Raw genomic sequence first — 21,131 nt, forward strand, 5'->3', positions numbered from 1 at the left:
GCGCTGCCATCTCCAATACGCATGGTGTCCTCCACCGCCATGCCAACCTTGGACCATACAACACAGCCCATATTCTCACATTTCTGGGTAGACTCCACAACATTCTCATACCAGAGCGAATGAATGACGCAGACCGTCACAGAAACAGGTACGTTGTAGTATGGGACAACGTGAGCTTTCATCGTGCAGCCACAGTCCAAAACTGGTTTGCTGACCACCCACCATTTCTCGTGCAATACCTCCCACCATACTCACCATTTCTGAACCCCATAGAAGAGTTCTTTTCAGCATGGCGGTGGAAGGTATATGACCGGCAGCCCTTTGTGCGCATGCCTCTTCTGCAGGCTATGGAAGAGGCATGTGATGAAATTGATGTGGGTGCAATTCAGGGATGGATAAGGCACTCAAGACGCTCCTTCCCTCAATGTCTGGCAAAGGACAATATCGCCTGTGATGTGGACGTGGCATTGTGGCCAGACCCAGCTGTACGGCAAGAAGCTGTCTAATTATTTTTCTTGCCTCTTTTTTCGAATTTTTTTCTTGCAGATTTCTTTTGTATTTTTTTCAGTTTATTGTTTTTGTGAGCATATTTTTGTTTGTTCCAATGTATTTCTGCTGCATTGCATTGACTTGTTTTTCTGAACAATAAAATATTCGGCAGCATCTGTGTGTGTCTGCATATATTTCTGTGCATGTGAACAATCTGAAGAATTTTCTACAATTTGAACTGTTTTTGTATTATGGTTAAGCTTACTGAAGGTGACAGTGCTTTTCATTATACCCAGCAGTGTGTAGATGGTTAGACAAAAATCCGGTAACCTGAAGGAAGTGTGTCTTAGTTGGTGCAAAAGTTTGATTTTGATAATGCTGTATTTAGTTTTGCTTGCAGTGCTTCATTTTGCAGGATATATAAGGTGTTTTGCAGTTTGAGTGTGTGGTTTCGTGAATTGTGTTAAATATTTGATAAAACAAGCCTAGTTTACAAAATTGTGTTTTAGCAATTGGAAAAAACTGTAAACCTTTCCATATATATGTGTGTGTGTGTGTGTGTGTGTGTGTTGTACCTGTTTAGGTGTGTGTAGCAGGTCCTGTGCAGTAGCGCTGATGTACAGAGCTTTAGTGTGTGTGGCGCTGGCCTGCAGGCTCAGGGATAAGGAGCCCACCAGCTGGACCCCCAGATCTGTGATGGTCACTTTATCATCCAGAACAGTGATGGTCCTCTCAGCCAGGATAGAGTCCGATAGAGGAGAGATTACCTGCAACACACACACACACACACACATATAACTCTTATATACATTATATAACAGGATTATATACATTAGATAACGGGGGACGGGAGTTTAACCCAGTCACACCACATGGACACTATTACTCAACCACTTAATTATTTACACTAACACTTCCCCAACCTCACTTACATTCAAGTACACTTTACTCATGATTGGGTATTCACATATTCACAATCTCCTTTTAGAACTATATTTGTTACAGATGCATATTTATATTATATTTCTATGTCACATCAGCCACTTTCATAATCAATGTCATTGCACACCGCACTTTGCTCTGTTAATTATTTAATTATTTAATGACCATTAGCAAAATCTACTGCACTGCTCCGTTTACAGATATATCTTACCTCGTATAGTACGTTTTTTATATAGCCTTATATTTTTTTTGTACTCTTCCGTGTTTTAATTTATGTTTGAATCTGTTTCTTATTGTATTGTGTTGTTGCTGCTGGATGCCTAAATTTCCTTCGGGATAAATAAAGTATCTATCTACCTACCTACACACCTACATACCTACCTACACACCTACCTACCTACACACCTACCTACCTACACACCTACCTACCTACCTACCTACCTACACACCTACCTACCTACCTACACACCTACCTACCTACCTACACACCTACCTACCTACACACCTACCTACCTACACACCTACCTACCTACCTACCTACCTACCTACCTACACACCTACATACCTACCTACACACCTACCTACCTACACACCTACCTACCTACACACCTACCTACCTACCTACCTACCTACACACCTACCTACCTACCTACACACCTACCTACCTACACACCTACCTACCTACACACCTACCTACCTACCTACCTACCTACCTACACACCTACCTACCTACCTACCTACCTACACACCTACCTACCTACCTACACACCTACCTACCTACCTACCTACCTACACACCTACCTACCTACCTACACACCTACCTACCTACCTACCTACACACCTACCTACCTACCTACCTACCTACACACCTACCTACCTACCTACACACCTACCTACCTACCTACCTACACACCTACCTACCTACCTACCTACACACCTACCTACCTACACACCTACCTACCTACAGACCTACCTACCTACACACCTACCTACCTACCTACACACCTACCTACCTACCTACCTACCTACCTACCTACACACCTACCTACCTACCTACACACCTACCTACCTACACACCTACCTACCTACCTACACACCTACCTACCTACCTACACACCTACCTACCTACACACCTACCTACCTACAGACCTACCTACCTACACACACACAAAGATCAAATTCATTATATTATACATCTCTGGAAAACAATGAAGAGATCATTTCAGGTTCTGAATCAGTTTCTCTGATTTTGCTATTTATAGGTTTATATTTGAGTCAAATGAACATTTTTGTTTTATTCTATAAACTACAGACAACATTTCTCCCAAATTCCAAATAAAAAATATTCTCATTTAGAGCATTTATTTGCAGAAAATGAGAAATGGCTGAAAAGAAAATGCAGAGCCTTTAAACAATCAAATTGATTATCAAATAATGCAAAAAAAAAAACAAGTTCATATTCATAATAAAGTAGTTTTAAGAGTTCAGAAATATACAATATTTGGTGGAATAACCCTGGTTAGTTTTTAATCACAGTTTTCATGCATCTTGGCATCATGTTCACCTCCACCAGTCTTACACACTGCTTTTGGATAAATTTATGCTTTACACTCCTGGTGCAAAAATTCAAGCAGTTCAGCTTGGTTTGATGGCTTGCGATTTTATTTATAATTTGGTAAAATCAAAGAAACTCATAATTTTACGTGGTCTCTTTTTTTTCCAGAGCTGTATATCTTTTTTGTCAATATTTTTTGTATTTGGGTTTCTGATAAAGTGTCTGGGGTTGGGGTAAATACCGTACACCCATACCACCACCGCACACACTATTATACTAAATATACTAAATATATTAATTGCCTGATTGTTAATTATCCATTTTCTGTTTGAGACTATAAATGAACACAGTGTTAAACAAACCAAAACACTCTCATCTAAAGTGCTGAGGGTGGTAACTCTAATGAACTCTTTGCTTTTCCTTTCCTAAGGCGTTACTGATGAGTTCAAACAAGTAACAACAGTTATAAACATTTTAGAATAAAGAAATTTTTACACTAATAACAGTCTTTGCAATGTCATATGTTACTTTACAACATGTGTAATAATGCCCTGTTAAGTGCCGAGTTCAGCCACTGACCTAGTCTTAGAGTCTCTGTAAAAATCCGCAAAATCCACCGGAGATCCTATTTAAACCTATAGTTACTTACACACACACATAGGTGTGTGTGTAAGTAACTATAGAAGATAATTTTATAGAAGATAATTTTAACTAGTGTAAACAGAACTGTTCTAAAAATTCTGTACACCTTCCTATCTCTATTGTACTTGGCTGGTGGTGTTTTTCCTCCATAGACGAATTCTAACCATTTATTTTCCTTAGCTCTGAATTACTGGGTAAAGCATATATATCCTCTTGACACCTTGCGTCCTCATATGGGGACATTTTATTTCTGCTTCTTTGCACCATAATACTTATTTTTTTAAAACATTAATCCTTTGGCCTCATATGGAAACACTGTCCAAATCACCTAGTGGTCCAGACACGTTACACAAAACTGACTGAAAACAAGAAGCCGGGAATCCCAGTCAAAGGTTTTTACAGCCAGTCCAGACTGAAACATGGGCCAGTTTAAAATTCTCTTCCAATTTTATGTTTAAAACTAGTTTATTTACCTACTGCAGAAAACTTAAATGTAGTTTTTGGACTAATTGGGTCCTTCTGAACCCAATTGGCAGGGAACCTTTTTAAATGTTAAAATAAACAACTTCCTGTACAATGTTTAGTTTGTACACTTGTTAGGTCCTTCTAATCTCAAATAGCTAGGAGAAATAAAAAATGCACAGCAGAAATCCGGGTCTCAGGAGGATAGAACACTGATGTGTTATTCGCACAAATAACACAGGAATGAACTGCATGCTGTTCCTAGCGCTGTTAGACCTGCTGCAGACAATGAGGAAGAGGTTGAGGAAGAGTTTCATGTGCAGCATCATCATCAACTCAGAGAGACCTACTGTATTTCCCAAAGAACAAGAAAAGGTGGCAGTCCTGATGAGTGCCAGTTTCATCATTATAATGTTTTTGATGGTCTTTGCGATGACGGCGTTTAAGGATACTTTCAAACTTTTTGATAATTTTTTTTTTTTGATTGACTGATCACCTAACTTTTTAACAGGTTTGAGCATTTAATAAAATGGGGAGGAAAACCTGGATAGGGTGTAAAATTAGGTGATAAGAGAGAGAGAGAGAGAGAGAGAGAGAGGAGTTTGAGTTAAACTGAACTGTACACATGTGACAGCAGGATTCACACGGTGTCAGAACCAAACACTCACACACACACACTTGTGTGTTACCTGAAGGATGACAAAACACTGTCTAAACAAATATAACACCCTGTGTGTGTGTGTGTGTACGGATGTCTTTATTTCTGTTCCTGCCTTTCACCTCTCTCTCTCTCTCTCTCTCTTTCTCTCTCTCTCTTTCTCCCTCTTTCTCTCTCTCGCTCTTTCTCTCTCTGTCTCTCTCTCTCTCTCTTTCTCCCTCTTTCTCTCTCTCGCTCTTTCTCTCTCTGTCTCTCTCTCTCTCGCTCTTTCTCTCTGTCTCCCTCTCTCCCTCCCTCTCTCTCTCTCTCTCCCTCTCTCTTTCTCCCTTTTTCTCTCTCTCTCTCTCTCTCTCTTGTTCTCTCTCTCTCAACTGTTGCCAAAGCAAATAATTCAACAAAAATAATAATCAAATTATGGGAAAAAAGTGAGGGATAATAAATAAATTATAATATGTGAAAAAGAGTAATAAATTAATGTACATATATTTTATGTAATAATATATATATGTATATAGTATATGTATATGTATATGTATTTATATATATATATATAGTTATGTAAGTAGGGTGGTTTAGTGTAGAGTGGGGCTGTCTCTCTCTCTTTCTCTCTCTCTCTCTCTCTCTCTCTCTCGCCCGTCCCCTGTGTCGTGAGCATCTGTGCTGTGATTGGTTGTATCACCTGGATGTCACACGCTCAGGTGAGAGTTTCCTGTGTGATCGGGTCGGAAGCTGCTGCTCTTTCTCAGCCTGATTAAACTCGCCTCACATCTCACACCACTTAACATACAAATACAGACAAATATACACTATAGAGTCCCTTGCAGAAGTATTGGGCCCCCTGGTCTCCATGATGCTCTCTGTGATTTAAACAGAACTCTGAGACTATCACAGGGCAGGTGCATTTATACAGAAACTTGAAAGTAAAGGGGCTGAATAATATTGCACGCCCCACTTTTTAGTTTTTTATTTCTAAAAAAAAGTTTAAAACATCCAATAAATTCCAATAAAACCATTCCAGTTCACAATTGTATCCCACTTCTGTTGATCCTTCACAAAAAAAATATATATATATATATACAATTTTATATTTTTATGTTTGAAGCCTGAAATGTGGCAAAATTTTAAAAAGTTCAGGGGGGCCGAATACTTTTGCAAGGCACTGTAAATACAATATAAATAAATACTGAAGCCATCCAGACTAAGAAGGAAAGCAAAGCACTCTGTAAAGCATTTAGGTGCTCTTATAACTCTTATGGCCCAATGTGATGCTCATTGCTATCTTACACCCCTTCAACAGTCTATTTAAACGCCTTGTGTCCACGCCGTTAAAATAGCTTAATAGAGTTTAATAGAGGACTAAATCTACACTGATGATATGAGCTGTGGTGGTTCTGGAAGTGAGTTCAGTGCGTTCAGGTCAATTCCTGCCGTGTTTCTATATATTTTGTCAGTGAAAAACACAGGAGCTCCACTGACTGATTAAAACCCTGACAACAGTCAACAGCCATGCAGGAGCGCCATGTGCACAAATCCAGCTTTTATCTTAACTTTAAACAGAATAAAGAATAAAATAACATTACTGTTCTCTTAAATGAACTGCTGGTGTATCTTCACAGTGTGAACGAACAGGTCAGTATCTGTCTCTGCTGAGACGCGCAAAAGCGCCATTAAGCGCTGTTAAGATACGAACGTGCCAAAGTCAGAGCTCACCCGGCTCTTAAAGGGAATGATGAGCAAGTGACACATTGATTGATTTATTTTTCATGTTATGCCCAAAATTAACTACACACATGATTAATTAAGAGTATTAGTTCATGCCTTTTGAGTGTTTTTAGCTGTGCAATGTGTATTTTTTGTGCCCTCACGATACTAAAGACACACCGACACACCCTAAATCCAAGATACACAATTGACCTGAGTGCTAAAAATCTATAAAATAGGGCCCTTGGTCTTCCTTTCCTGGGGCAGTCCTAATGAGTTTCAGTTCCATCATTAGAATGTTTTGATGGTCTTTGCAATGACTGCAGTTGAGAATACTTTCAAAGTTCTTGCAATCCTTTTTTTTTTTTGCATTGACTGACCTTAATTTTTTCTTAAAGTATTTTTTTTATTCTTTACTTAGTTGAGTAGTTGTTGCTTCTCATACATCTGGATTAGACCATTACTCAAATATTCACTATTCACTGTATACCTGTAACTCTTACCTCTTCACTACTTTACTTTAACTGATGCTCTCAAACACTTTATTAAGAGACAAGAAATTCAAGTTGAATTAACTCTTGATGAGTTCAGCACAGCTGTTAACTGAAAGCCTGAATAATTATGTATATTACATATAATATGGACAAAAGAATTGGGACATCTGCTCAGTCCTTCTTTCTTCTGAAATCAAGGCTATTTTGTTAAAAAGAGTCTACTGTCCAGAGAAGTGAGTTGAGCATTGCTGTGAGAATTTGATTGCATTCAGTCACAAGAGAAGTGCTAGTGAAGTCAGGATGCTGGATAATCTTACCTGTATGGTGGTGATGCCGAGATCCCTCCCCATCAGCACCCTGCCGTCAATTAGCCGAGCGATCCGCGGATCCTCAACCTTCAGGAACTCCAGCACCAGCTCTGTGATATCCGCCGACCAATCAGATCCCAGCATATGGACGAGGTCACCTCCGGGGTCAGCCGGCTCCGCCACAAAGTGCGTGAGGACCCGGACAAGAGCGTACTGATACTGCAGCGCACATCCCTTCCCCTTCCTCTCGTCATCTTCATCATCCTCACTGTCCCTCGTCGGCCTGAGAGTACAGGGGGCGGAGTTAGAATAAAAAAAAGTTATATAATATCATCAATCTCCACCAAACACCCCTACACCAACAAACACTAACAATCCTCATCCACAGCACCATTACTCTAAACACACCATCATTCTCCACCATGAAACACCAACAATCCCCATCCACATCACCATAAACACCACCTTTCTCCACATCAAATACAACCATTATTCTAAATACACCATCATTCTCCAACAACAAACACCAACAATCCCCATTAAACAGCACCATAAACATCACCATTCAACAAATTCCAAAAGACACCATCACTGTCTACTCCAAACACCACCATTCTCCACCAACAAACACCACCAATCCCCATCCAACCTTACCATATACACCACCATATTTCTAAACAAACCACCATTCTACACCAACAATCCCCATTAAACAGCACCATAATCACCAGCATCAAACACCCACAATTCCCATCCAACAGCAACATAAACACCACCAAACTCCACACCAAATACCATCATTCTCTACCACCAAACACCAACAATTCCCATCCAACAGCAACATAAACACCACCATTCTCCACACCAAATACCATCATTCTCTACCAACAAACACCAACAATTCCCATCCAACAGCAACATAAACACCACCATTCTCCACACCAAATACCATCATTCTCTACCAACAAACACCAACAATTCCCATTCAACAGCAACATAAACACCACCATTCTCCACCCCAAATACCATCATTCTCTACCAACAAACACCAACAATTCCCATCCAACAGCAACATAAACACCACCATTCTCCGCCAACAATCCCCATCAAACAGCACCATAAACAGCAACATTCTCCACCCCAAATACCATCATTCTCTACCACCAAACACAAGCAATACCCATCCAACAGCACCACAAACACCACTAAACACCTTTATATCCCAACAAAACACTTTTATTCACCAACACTATCCACAAATCACCATCACGCTCCACCAAACACAATTGTCTAATACCACCCTACTGCAAAAAGACATCTCCATTATCTACACCAAACACCATCATTCTCCAACAGACATCTTTACAAATAATCAAACACCACACTTAGCAACAAAATAAAAAAAAATCTGAAACAACACCACCATTCTCCAAAGCAAACACCATTGTTCTTCTCCAAACACCATCATTCTCAGTTTAAATACCACCACTCTCAATTAAACACAACAATTCTCAAACACTACCATACTGTAAATCAATGAATCCTATCACCCTCTATCCTATCCATTCTCAGCTAAACACCTCCATTTTCCACCAAACACCATCATTCTCCATCTCCATCAACTCCACTCTCTATCAAAAACTATAATTCCCAATTAAACACCAACATTATCCAAAAACAGCATGACAGAATGGCCTAATTCATTAATATTATATACGTAGAATAAGTCAGGGGTGTTTAAGTGAAGGTGTTTGCAGGTTTGAGGACACTGGCTCCAGTGTCTGATGTTCTGAGGATGGGTCTGATCTCTGCTCTTGTCCTTTTTTAGATGTAAGAAATCATTTTAATATGATAAAAGCAGGACGTCCATCCTCCCGTCTCCTGACCCACACACGTCTCTACACTGCCGCCTCATCGCTTAGTGTAGGAGAGAGTGATTACTCAAAATACCCTCCTCTCCCAAAGAGAGCGCAGTGTGTGTGTGTGTGTGTGTGTGTGTGTGTGTGTTAGATGACAGTGTGGTGTCTTTAAAGGCATCAAGGGACAGAAATTGGCCAAATTGAAAAATGGGCCCAGCAGACAGAGTGAAGGCCGTTGGCAAGCTGGTACAATAATAACACACACACACACACACACACACACACACACACACACTGTCCAGCAAGGGAATGGAAGTGGCGACAGTGTATCCACTGTGGTTTAAGTGAGTCTGAGTGTCATATTTGTGTGATATTATACACTGCTGAAGGAGGCGGAGCTACAGTTTGTCTCTCATTATTAGAGTGAATATTAATATTAATAACACTCTAAATGTAGGTATTGTGATATTATACACTATTAAAGGAGGCGGAGCTACAGTTTGTTTCTCATTATTAGAGTGAATATTAATATTAATAACACTCTAAATGTAGGTGTTGTGATATTATACACTGAGGGAGGCGGAGTTAAAGGTATACCTCTTGTTGGTTGTGATTGGTACTCTCCATCCTTTGATCTGGCTCAGTTCCACATCAGAGACGTCAATCTGCAGGGGTAACCGTGGCACCCAGACGGTGAGTTCCAATTGGCTGTTGAGGTACAGGTATGTGAAATTCACCTGGAGAGAGACACGCCCCCTCATTTCCTTCCCGTTCACCAGAACCTCATCACACGCAGGAGAGACCTGCAGAGACAGGAGAGAGGAAGCATTACATAATGAAGGATAACGTGTCCACTTTAACGGAAACACCTTTTAAAGCCACTTTATTAGGAACTCTCACACTCTTTTTTTCTTCTTTCTACCTCTTCCCCCATTTTATCTACCCATTTTTGTACTCTCTCTTATTATTTCTATCTTTTCTCGTTCTTTTCTTTCTCTTTTCCTGGTCTTTTCCCCCTTCTTTTATCCTTCTTTTATCCTTCTCTTTCTATTTTCTTTATTTACTCAATGTCTTTGTCTCTTTCTCTTTCCTTCTCTCTTTTTTCATTCTGTCTCTTCCTTATTTCTTTCTGTCAAGCACTCTTAATTATTATATCATTAAGCTTTTTCTGTCTGTTTTTATTTCCCTTACTCTTTCTATCATTCCTCTATCTCTCTTTTCTTTCTCTTTTTTTTGGAGTTCCACTTTCTTTTTGTCTCTTAATGCTCTTTCTTTATCTATATTTTTATTTCTTTTTATCTCTTCCCCATTTTGTTTCCAATTTCTATCTTCACTCTCTCTCTCTCTCTTTCTTTCTCAGGCAGACTCTTTCTCTTTCTATTTCCTTTCTTTTCTCTCTGACACTTTTTTTTCCTTCTCTCAATCTCTTCCTCATCTTCCTAGTATAACTCTATCTCTCTTTTCTTTCTTTTTCTTGCTTTCTTTCCCCTCCTTTCTGTCTCTCAATGCTCTTTCTTTCTCTACATTTGAATTTTTTCACATTTCTTTCTTTTTATTCTTGCTATATTTACTCTCTCTTTCTCCCAGGCACACTCTCACTTTCTTTCTCTTTCTATTTTCTATCTTTTCTCTTTTTTTCTATCTCTTTCATGCTTACACTTTCCTTTCTTTCTTTTTTCTTGCTCTCAATCTCTTACACTTTTTTCTTCCTTACTCTTTCTATCATTCCTCTATCTGTCTTTTCTTTCTGTTGTTTTGCATTCTTCCCCCTTCTTTTCTATATATACTTTTCATTCTATCTCTTCCCCATTTTGTTTTAGATTTCTATCATTTCTCTCTCTTTCTCTCTCAGGCACACTTTTTTTTTCTTTTCTTTTATCTGTCTCTTTTTTCTTTCTCTCGATCTCTTCCTCATTTTTTTCTTTATCTCGCTATTCTTTTAATTCCTCTTTTTCTCTCCCTTACCTCTTTCTATCATTTCTCTATCTCTCTTTTCTTTCTCTTTTTTGGACTTTCCCTTTTCTGTCTCTCAGTGCTCTTTCTTTCTTTATATTTTTCTTATTTTCCCATTTCGTTCTATTTATTCTTGCTATCTTTACTCTCTTTTTTCTCTTTCTTTCTTGTTCTAGTTTCCTTCTTTTCTCTCTCTCTTTATTTTTTTATCTTTTTTGCGCTTTCACTTTTCTTCTCTCTTTTTTCATTCTCTAAATCTCTTCCTATTCTTTGTTCTTCCTCTTTTTCTCTCCCTTATTCTTTCTATTATTCCTTATATGTCTCTTTTCTTTCTTTTTCTTGCTCTCTTACCCTTTTTTTCTTTCTCTCTCTATTATTTTATTTTTTCCCCATTTTGTTCTGTTTATTTTTGCTATCTTTACTCTCTTTTTTCTCTTTCTTTCTCATTCTACTTTTTTTTAGTCATTCTCTTACAGTGAAACTTACACTTTCCTTCTCTCATGTTTTTTCTCTCGCGCTGTTTTTTTCCTTTCTATTTTTCTCTCCCTTACTCTTTCTATCATTTCTCTTGATCTCTTTTTCTTGGTCTCTTCTTTCTCTTTATTATTCTTTCCTTGTATCTCTTCCCTTGTTTTGTTTTATATTGCTTTGTTTACTTTCTCTCTCTTTCTATTTTCTTTCTGGTCATAATGTTCTGCTTGATCAGTGTAGAGTGTAGGTAAGTGTCAGGAAGTTAGCTCTCAGATAACTTGAAGCATCCTTTCTCACTGGAGATGAAAGTATTTGTTCCTGAATCCCGACAGAACAAACATAATAAACGACGCTAATCAAACGGAGAGAGGAGCGGAGAGAGGGAGCGACGCTAACGGACTGATAGAGAGATAAACGGAGGGAGAGAGAAAACATATTTTCCTGCCGTAGAAAGACTTACGACGTCGCTTACTGACTCATTCAACACAAGCAATTACCAGCAATGATAGGAGATAGAGAACACACACACACACACACCACACACACACACACACACCACACACACACACACACTGACTTCATGCATGTCATTATGCCGCTGTCAAGTGGCTGCATTAACCGATAAGAGGACTCGAAGCACCAATGCGCTGGGTTGAATAGTAGAATAGTCCTACACTATATGTCCATTTATAACACCTGGACAAAATAAAAGTCCACACCTGGATTTAACTAAATAAATGATCTGGGGTTGTACAGTATATGTGAGCCATCAGCTGTGCACCAAGCAGCTTGATTTTGAGCATATCAGTGTGTCTTTGCTATCGTAACGATGGGAAAAGTACACCTTGCGTGGCTTGAAACGTACAGAAGGCTTGTACTAATTCTCTAAATTAATCATGGGTGTGGTTAATTTTGGTCGTAACATGAAATAAACCAATCAGTGTGCCACTTGTCATTTCCTTTAATAGCCAGTTGTGCTCTGATGGATTTGGCAGATTGCTATTTTAACAGCGCAGCTACCTGGACGTATCCAATGCTTCTTCTCAGCAAGAAACTGAGCTGCTCGTTCACGCTGTGAAGGTGCACCAACATCACCTTACGACAACATCAATGTTATTTTGTTTTCTACTCTGTTTATTGTTGATTTGTACATTGACTTGTCTGAAGGTTGACTGTTGTCATGGTTTAAATCAGTCAGTGGTACACCTGTGTTTTTCGCTGCCAAGATAGCAATACACCAGAAATGTACCTGGCCACACCTCATTTCCAGACCAGATATATTTACAAGAACTGTTGCTATTTAAACAATGCATGCAGAAAGAGTGAATATAGATTCTTGGTGGGGTGTAAGATAGCAATGAGCATCACAACACACCTTGCACAGGGTGTAAGGGTGCACTCACACTATCTAAAGCATGGCTCGTTTGTTTAGTGTTATCGCTTCGAATCAATCAAATAAGTCAGTAATGCAAACTTCCGGTAAATAAACATGGCGGTGTTGTGCCGAATTCAGCACCCTGCCAAAAAAAGCACACATTCTTGGGAGCGTGCACTATGTCACTACGTATGTAACAGTGACTGAGATAACCGTGACTTTTGGTGGATTTCTGTGCAAATTAAAGTGGATTGTTTTCTCTTTTACCACAATGCGTACGTGCTCCCGAGAGAGGGTGCTTTTCATGGCGGGGGTGCTGATTTTCGGCAAAACACCTGCAATCCCGCTGAGCGACGTAAGCATGCTTGGGCACGGATTGTTTAAACGCAGTGTGAGTGCAGGCCAGCCACAAATTCTTGTTGCCTGTCTGACTGAATGCAGTCAAATCCTCACAGCAATGTTTCTCTACATGCTAGTAGAATGCAGAATCCCTTCCCTTGACAGTAGAAACAGTTACTCCAACAAAAGTAGGATAAACTCTGTTTAATAGCCTCATATTTTCTGAGAAGAAACAATGAATAAGCAGGAGTCCTGATATCTAATAGATAGTACTTTATAGTGTATAGTATATACTGTACTGTATATAGTATACTGTGGACTTTTGATAACTGTTGGTTTTAAGGGTCACCAGTGCAAGCTGGATATGAATCACTGTGCTGTGTGTGTGTGTGTGTGAGTGTGTGTGTGTGTGTGTGTGTGTGTGTGAGTGAGTGAGGGGGTGTGTATAATGGTCGTGGCATCCAGTGTAAACTCTTGGCTTTTGTTGCAGCCAAACAGCTGAGGCAGAGGTTTGATGACATTGAAGAATTGATTTAATCTCTGTCTCGATTTTAAACAGAGAGAGAGAGAGAAAGATGGAGAGAGTGAGAGAGAGAGAGAGTGAGAGAGAGAGAGAGAGAGAGAGAGAGAGAGAGAGAGAGGGAGAGACGTGAAAAAGAGAAAAAATGAGTAAAGTTTCTGAATCTTTTCTCGGATTTTGCTATTTATAGGTTTATTTTTGAGTAAAATGAACATTGTTGTTTTATTCTATAAACTACAAACAAATTCCAAATAGAAATATTGTCATTTAGAGCATTTTTCTGCAGAAAATGAGAAATGTCTGAAATAACAAAAAAAGATGCAGAGCTTTCAGACCTCAAATAATGCAAAGAAAACAAACAAGTTCATATTCATAAAGTTTTAAGAGTTTAGAAATATGCAATATTTGGTGGAATAACCCTGGTGGTTTTTAATCACAGTTTTTTTTTCATGCATCTTGGCATCATGTTCTCCTCCACCAGTCTTACACACTGCTTTTGGATAACTTTATGCTGCTTTACTCCTGGTGCAAAAAATCAAGCAGTTCAGTTTTGTGGTTTGATGACCAATCTAAAATATACATAAGTATATATATATATATATATATATATATATATATATATATATATATATATATATATATATATATATATGAGCTCTGAATGGAACGAGGAACTTCACTGAAGCTCAGAGATCACATTTTCTCACTCAGTTTAACCCAAGAGCGGATTTAGATCTGAGCTCCTCCCGCTGTAGAGAACGATAAATTCAGATTTGACTCTAAATGTGACACAGCCGAGGCCCTGCACTCCCCGCGGTGCCCTGGGGGCGCTTAAAAAACACTCAGCCACTCTCAATCTCCTTCCCCGACCGCCGTCCTACGGGGCTACACCAAAAAGAGCAGGAAGTCATATTTCTGATATTAGAAGTAGATCTCCCCCGCCATCACTTCCCATTAACGCCATTAGCTTTAGGATAATGGAGTTAGCTTATGAGGAATCATAGCGCTGATCTCATTTCCTGTCACCCTGCATTCACAACAATGATGTGAAAGAATTTACAAAATGGATCAGGAAGTCCCACTGGGAGCAGAGCGACGGAGGAGTAAAAAACAGACCAAAGTCCAAAACTGAGAAGAAAAAACTCAAAGAAAGCTCAGACCAAAGTTCCTGCACCAAGTATACAAAAAAAGAGGGGGTTCCTAATAATATGGCAATAAAGTGGAACCACAGTGGGCAAGGTAGGTGTTTCTAATAAAGTGGCCACTGAGTGGAAGAACAAAGTACATCCTGTTCCTAATAATATGGCAACTAAGTAGAAGCACCACAAACAGTAGATGTTCTTCATACAGTGAAAGCAAAGTAGAAGAAACAAAGTAGTAGGGGTTTCTAATAAAATGGACGATAATTGGAAGGCTAAGGTGACTGCTGTTTCTAATAAATTGGCCACTTAGTGTAAGGACAAGGTGGAAGGTGTTTCTAATAAACTGGCCAATAAGTGAAAGGCTAAGGTTTGTGTTTTTAAAAATGTGACCAGTGAGTAGAAGCACAAATTGTTGTAGGGGTTTCCAATAAAATGGCCACTGCTAGCAGAAGGTAAAGTAGGTGTTTCTGGAAGCACAAAGTATGTTCCTAATAATATGGCAACTAAATGGAAGCACCACATAGAATAGGTCTTTCTTATAAAGTGGCCAGTTAGTGGAAGCACAAGGTGGATAGTGTTTCTAATAAAGTGGCCAGTTAGTGGAAGCACAAAGTGGATAGTGTTTCTAATAAAGTGGCCAGTTAGTGGAAGCACAAAGTGGATAGTGTTTCTAATAAAGTGGCCAGTTAGTGGAAGCACAAAGTTGGAGGTGTTTCCAATAAAGTGGCCAGTGAGAGGAAGCACAACATATTGTGGGGGTTTCCAATAAAGTGGCCACTATGTAAGAGCAGAAAGTAAAGAAGGTGTTTCTCATAATTCGGCCACTAATTGGAAGCATGTGGTACGAAATGTTTCTAATAAAATGGCCAGTTATTAGAATGCTACAAGTACACTATATTTGAGATAATTTATATGGTCGGTGGTGTTTCTAATAATGTGGCCAGTGCACGAAAGGCCGATGTGACTGGTGTTTCTAATAAAGTGGCCAATATGTAAAAGTACTAAGTTGTAGGTGTTTCTAATAAAGTGGCCAAAGAGTAAAAGACGGAGGTGTGTGTTCCAAACAATGTGGCCACTGAGTGGAAGCACAAAGTGTTGTAGGGGTTTCCAATAAAGTGGCCACTACGTGGGAGCAGAAGGTAAAGAAGGTGTTCCTGATAAATCAGCTACTGAGTGGAAGCTTGAGGTATGAAGTGTTTCCAATAAAATGGCCAGTTAATAGAATAGAATTATGCTATGCTACAAGCTTAGCTATATTTGAGATATTTTACAGGGTGGGTGGTGTTTCTAATAATGTGGCCGGTGAACGGAAGGCCGAGGTGGCTGGTGTTTCTAATAAAGTGGCCAGTGAGTGTAAGTATTAGCCAGAGGTCTGTGAGAAAGTGGGCTAATACGCTACGCCGCTAATACGATAAGCTATATTTGAGGTATTTATGCTCATGTTGTCTCTTCAAGCCTCGTTTTTTTGAAACACAACCTCATTAAGTCTCCAGCTTTTTCTCCACGAGGCTGAAATACCCAGAGTTCCTGCGACGGGTCCGTGAAGTCAGAGAGTGGGAGAGTGTCCTAGAATGGGAGTTTGGGTCTTCAGCCTTTTTTGTGGGGGAAATTGATATGCGGAATATTTACATAAGTACAGTATTTGCATAGGGATATAAGTCATGTGTGTCCCCAATATGTCTAATGTTATTATAAGTTGAGTAAGTCTTCAGCAGTGTGCCCTCTGTGGCTGCGAACACAATGCCTCAGTGTTAAAGCTCCAGAGAATTCACAATTGCTCTTAATTTGAAGGCAAATACAAATAATTTGTTTAAATAAATACATTTGTCTTCATACATCCTTCATACTTATATACCAGTCATTCATATCATGTTGCAGAACTGTTATATACAGTTAATTGCCACTGTCAGAACAAAACTTCAAGAAGATGGATGATCACAAGCCATCAAACCAAGCTGAACTGCTTGAATTTTTGCACCAGGAGTAAAGCAGCATAAAGTTATCCAAAAGCAGTGTGTAAGACTGGTGGAGGAGAACATGATGCCAAGATGCATGAAAAAAAAACTGTTTAAAAAACACCAGGGTTATTCCACCAAATGATGATTTCTAAACTCTTAAAACTATAAATGAAGAATATGAACTTTTCTTCTTTTCTTTGCATTATTTGAGGTCTGAAAGCTTTGCATCTTTTGTTTTGTTTTTTTCAGCCATTTCTCATTTTCTGCACATAAATGCTCTAAATGACATTAATTTTATTTTACTTTTATTTTATTTTATATAATTTTAACTTACTTGAGGAAATGGAAAGAAGCTTTATATGAATCAAGAACTACTAAACTAAGCAAAGTAAAAAATACTTTTGAAAATGAAGGTCAGTCAATATGAAGAGCAGATTTTCAAGGACTTTGAAAGTATCCTCAATTGTAGTCAAACGCAAGAACCGTCAAAAAAGTTATGATGGTGAAACTGGCACTCATCAGGACTGCCCTACATGATTGCTTATGTGTTCCTTCATAGTCTGGATGACTGATGACCTCAAAATTCACTTACAATGTAGAGGAAAAAGGGCAGTTTCTGTCTTGAAATTGTACGAATACAAACACACTGACACACACACACACACACACACACACACACACACACACACACTCACACACACACACACACTTCACCCCGGGGTTGTAGGTCCGTATCCATTGCCCCGCTCTGTCAGGATGATCGCTGTTAATGTTTAGTTCTAATGACTCCCGGAGGGGCGGCGGCCGTCACCCATGTGGCCCGGCGACAAAAGAAGGGCAGGTCAGAGGTTGTTACCGCGGTAACAGAACGACCCCCCGGTGGCCCGCCGTACCCATTAGCACAGATATATGGCCGGCGCTGGCCGAGCGGGGTGCATTATGGGAGCTGGGAGTCCATCAGCGAGCCGCAAGCAGCTCTACAGCGACGGAGCCGATAGTGTGGCCGGGAAATTACTGACTAATTAGGTATTGATTAGCGGCAGAAACATTTAGCAGGGTTATATTCAGGCCATATGGAGAGTGTTTAGAGTCTCCAGAGCCAAGTGACAACCCGAGCGCCCCAAAGTCATCCGGCAAGGACATCGAGAGAGAGAGAGAGAGAGAGAGAGAGAGAGAGATTCAGTGAACTAAAACAAGAGAAACTGCAATACTGTAGCCGAACACAGTTCTATCCATCTAAACCTCGTTACACTGTAATACCCTAAAATTAAGCCCTACCTGGAAGGGATTAGTTCCTCAGGGGGTCCTGGTGTAATTTTACACCAACTCCTCTGTGATTTTATTCCCGTCCAGAACGACCATATACGCTCAATTATCTATCTGTTTTTATCTGAACTCTTTTTTCGTGGTCCTCCGGTAATTTTAGTCCTGTCCAGATCCACATCTCTGAGTTTCGTCTCCTCACGTTTAATAAAATAGAGCTATTTGTCCACTGCCGCGCTCCGTAATTACACTTTGGATGCTCGTTTCCACGGAGATCCATGTTAAAAACACAGCAGCGAGTGAAAATGGAGGAGCTACTGATCATCTACTGATGTCATGTGACCGAGAAAGCCTCACAAAAAACTCCTGTTCCTCCTGTTTTTTCAGTTGTAGTCCGGATGCAAGAGTAGAAGTGTGATATATATATATATACATATATATATATATATATGTATATATATATATATATTTTTTTTTTACAGACGTCCCCTTGAGACACTAATCCCGTCCACATAGGGCTTTAGTTTGAACTCAAAGAAATTAAGTCTGTTTTAGGCAAATCATTTATTTCAAAAAATTGCTCAACTATTTTGAGTTAGGTGAAAATTTGTATCCACAGATCAAACAGAGACCTTTGAGTTGAATCAACTCATTTTTACAGGCTTCTCCCTTGATTTCCTTCAAATGAAATGTAAAATTTACTGATGATCAGTGATGGTTTGAAGAAACATGTCCATCATCTGCTGGTGTTGATCCACTGTGTTTTATTATCAAGTCTAAAGTCAGTGCAGTTTTGTTTTCCCACAAAATATACAGTGGTTCGACAATGAAACTGAAACACCTGGTTTTAGAGCACAATAATTGATTGTGGTGACGGACAGTTCTGGTGGAAACAGGAGAGTTGAGGTGCACATTGAATTCTGCCGTGATTTGATCAGCCGTGGTTTTAAGTTTTTTGGATACAATCCGGGTTAGCACCCGAACATCCCTTTCAGACAGCTTCCTCTTACAGCGTCCACAGTTAATCCTGTTGGATGTGGTTGGTCCTTCTTGGTGGTATGCTGACATTACCCTGGATACCGTGGCTCTTGATGCATCACAAAGACTTGCTGTCTTGGTCACAGATGCTCCAGCAAGACGTGCACCAACAATTTGTCCTCTTTTGAACTCTGGTATGTCACCCATAATGTTGTGTGCATTGCAGTATTTAGAGCAGAACTGTGCTCTTACCCTGCTAATTGAACCTTCACACTCTGCTCTTACTGGTGCAATGACAGGTGTTTCAGTTTCATTGTCCAATCCCTGTAACGTTTCAATGATATTCTTTATTTTTTTTTGATGCACCTGTATGTCTAAACCCATCTGTAGCCTAGCATGGTTCTGCTTGAACCTGATTGGAAGACTGTAGGGAGGCGGGGCATGTGGGGAAGGTTAGGAGATGAAGGAAAGATCAGGACCTTTTAGTCTTTACAGCTTCGCTAATGAGCCCTAAATGAGGTATATTAGCGGCTAAGCTCTAAAATATCAAACACACGGCTGCTGAGAGGAGAAAGAGAGAGAGCAGGAGCGAGAGAATGAGAGAGAGAGAGAAAGAGAGAGAGAGAGAGACCTGTACAGTTCTAATCCGTTTAATAACTCATTCACTTTGTGGTGACAGGCGCATATATCTGCTGAGAGTCTAATCGTGTAAAACCCTGATCAGACGACGAGCAGCAAGACCCAGTGTTCAGCTGAATGTGCAAACTGTCTGTGTGTGTGTGTGTGTGTGTGTGTGTGTGGCTTCTACACACACACACACACACACCGCCGTATCCTGCACTCCTCTGGCACGGTGAGTGTACACTGAGGACACTTTCAATCTCTCAAATATCCGAGACGTGTCAAACCCTCCACCTCCAGTATTAAATGAACATGACTGAGTGCAAGAGCGAGAGAGAGCGCGCGAGAGAGAGACATTGAGAGAGAGAAAGAGAGCGAGAGAGAGCATGAGAGACAGTAAGAGAGAAAGTGAGAGAGAGGAAGTGAGAGAGAGAGGGAAAGATCAATTTGTAATCCTCTTTGTTTGGTCTCCTCCTCACACCTGCTCTCCCTCTCGCTCTCGCGCTCTTTTGTCAAATTCAATTACGGCGGACGCGAGTGAGGGAAACTTCACACGGGCCAATTAGAGAGAGAGACGGAGAGAGTTTAAGCTATTGTTTAAACACAAAGCATCGATTAGGGCGGCAAAGAACTCGGATTTCTGCACTGAATTAATCTACCGACACGCATCCGATTAACCGACTAATCTGATTATTCTGTTCTGCTAAGTTTTTCCATGAATGTATTTATCAGATTTACCCTCTTCACTTAAATAATCAATTAATCTATAAAGCGATTATCCGATTAATTGAATGTTTTAATGGTTCTGTTCTTCTTACTTTCAATAAATGTATTTATCTGATTGACCCTCCTCATTTAAACAACTGATTAATCTATGGAGCAATTACCCGATTAATTGAGCCTTTTAATTATTCTGTTCTACTTTCAACTAATGATTGTTTCCTTAATCGAGTCAGCTTACCTCTCTTCTTTTTGTTTCTCTTCATTTGATTTTTTTCTAAAACAATTTAATTTACCGACACACATTCGATTAATCGATTAATCTGATTATTCTGTTCTGCTAACTTTCAAAAAGTGTAATTATCCAATTGACCCTCTCCACTGAAACAGTAGATTAATCTATAAAGCGATTATTCGATTAATTTACTATTTTAATTATTCTGTTCTGATAACTTTCCATTAATTGTTTTCTTAATCAAACTAATTAACTAATCTATTAAATAAATCTATTATCCAATTAATCAACTAATATAGCCATTTGCTTCTGATATCATTTAACGATTGATTAGTTCATTAATCGAGTCATGAATTATCTATTAATTTTATTTTTTCTCCCTTTAGTTTCTCTTAAGCAATTTTGATTTGAATTCTACATTGATTTTTATCTGATTAATTGACTCG

At 39.4% G+C, this 21,131-nt stretch overlaps 1 protein-coding gene across 1 annotated transcript in view; it reads right to left on the reverse strand.

Annotated features, from left to right (window-relative positions):
• si:dkey-215k6.1 (transmembrane protein 132C) overlaps window positions 1-21,131 on the reverse strand; it is a 320,457-nt gene that overhangs the window by 11,600 nt on the left and 287,726 nt on the right. The window contains exons 7-9 of the mRNA XM_049470573.1: window positions 9,708-9,913; window positions 7,261-7,534; window positions 1,065-1,256 (exon numbers count right to left, since the gene is read on the reverse strand). Coding sequence (XP_049326530.1) covers window positions 1,065-1,256; window positions 7,261-7,534; window positions 9,708-9,913 — 672 coding nt within the window. The remainder of the gene's footprint in view (window positions 1-1,064; window positions 1,257-7,260; window positions 7,535-9,707; window positions 9,914-21,131) is intronic.

The sequence above is a fragment of the Astyanax mexicanus genome, chromosome 22 (genome assembly GCF_023375975.1).
Source record: "Astyanax mexicanus isolate ESR-SI-001 chromosome 22, AstMex3_surface, whole genome shotgun sequence".
Taxonomy (NCBI): domain Eukaryota; kingdom Metazoa; phylum Chordata; class Actinopteri; order Characiformes; family Acestrorhamphidae; genus Astyanax; species Astyanax mexicanus.